The 1,167-nt window shown below is 35.6% G+C and overlaps 1 protein-coding gene across 1 annotated transcript in view; it reads left to right on the top strand.

Moving 5' to 3' along the window:
- Positions 1 to 295: 295 nt before the first annotated feature.
- LOC108730220 (uncharacterized) overlaps positions 296 to 1,167 on the top strand; it is a gene marked incomplete at its 3' end in the record, with an annotated part of 7,428 nt that continues 6,556 nt past the window's right edge. The window contains exons 1-2 of the mRNA XM_018459782.1: positions 296 to 537; positions 625 to 739. Of these exons, the coding sequence (XP_018315284.1) occupies positions 443 to 537; positions 625 to 739 (210 nt within the window). The remainder of the gene's footprint in view (positions 538 to 624; positions 740 to 1,167) is intronic.

Here is a 1,167-nt window from a genome sequence, read left to right as displayed (position 1 = left end):
CATTACATTCATAAAAATATATTATCATAATTAGTTACTAAATTATATCATTAAATATCACATCTATTTAATTAAATCGCATGCGAGAAGAGAACGTGGGAGAGAGCGCAACAGGAGAAAGAGAGAATGATATGAAAAGTATAGGATATATTGCAACGGGTGAGAGAGATAGAACAAAACCCTTCTACCTCAGACTCCGGTGACGCGCCCCTTCCTCGGACCCTGTGTGGCATCTCCCACGCGCGCGCACACCGCATATACGTATTATAAAACATAGTTATTTAGACCCCGCCTATCTATTCTACTTTCCTGCAAAAAACTATCCCCTCCCTCACAATGTGTTTGTGGTACGCAATCGGTTTAAGAGCTGTACGCAATCTTCACACGTTCAGTATTGCTTTAGCCATTTGTACGAAAAAGTTCAACAGCAGCAGCAGCAGCAATGTACTCCGCTGTAGGAAGCAACGCACGAAAAAATTATTACGTTCCACTTCAGAATATTGATGAAACTCCTTCATTTACGAAAAGATGTGTCAAGTAAGTTTAAGAATCGCCCATTTTTATACTTTTTTCAAATTAACTATTTAATTAATTATTTAATGTTTCTTTTATATTTTTCCATAGCGCGCCCGTGCATCGTGCAGTTCGTATACTAGGCAGGAAATACGCATTGACACGTACGGGATACAAATTTTTAGAAATTGGTATCAACGTTGGCCCACCGAGCTACGTGGAGATTGCGATATTTTTTTTAGGAAAAGCTTTTTGCTTCAAAATTATAATCCTCATAAGAAATTTTAAAATTCTAGAGTTTCACTTAAAGTGTTTCACTTAAAGTCTTTCAATTCCTTTCGTCTCATATACGTATAAAACACAATATCAATCATTTTTATCGCAACAAATCTTTACGTACTTATCTTAGACATGCTTTTTACACTCATAAAAAAATTTATGAAAATTCTATCGAGTTTCTCACTTACATTTATACTTCTACTTACCTTAAAACATATTGGCAAAAAACATGTTCGATTGTCATGTCCTTTCCAAAAAAGAATAAATGATCGAGGCTCTTTTATCAAGGGAGACATTGCGTTTCAATATCATCGATTTCGATAGCAGCCAGATGTTGGCGCTCAATCGATTAATTATGAAACTTGTTCGTATTTA

The sequence above is a fragment of the Mycetomoellerius zeteki genome, unplaced genomic scaffold (assembly GCF_001594055.1).
Source record: "Mycetomoellerius zeteki isolate Tzet28-1 unplaced genomic scaffold, Tzet1.0 scaffold864, whole genome shotgun sequence".
Lineage (NCBI taxonomy): Eukaryota > Metazoa > Arthropoda > Insecta > Hymenoptera > Formicidae > Mycetomoellerius > Mycetomoellerius zeteki.
The sequence above is the reverse complement of the archived record's forward strand: the minus strand, read 5'-3'. Positions and strand labels throughout refer to the sequence as shown.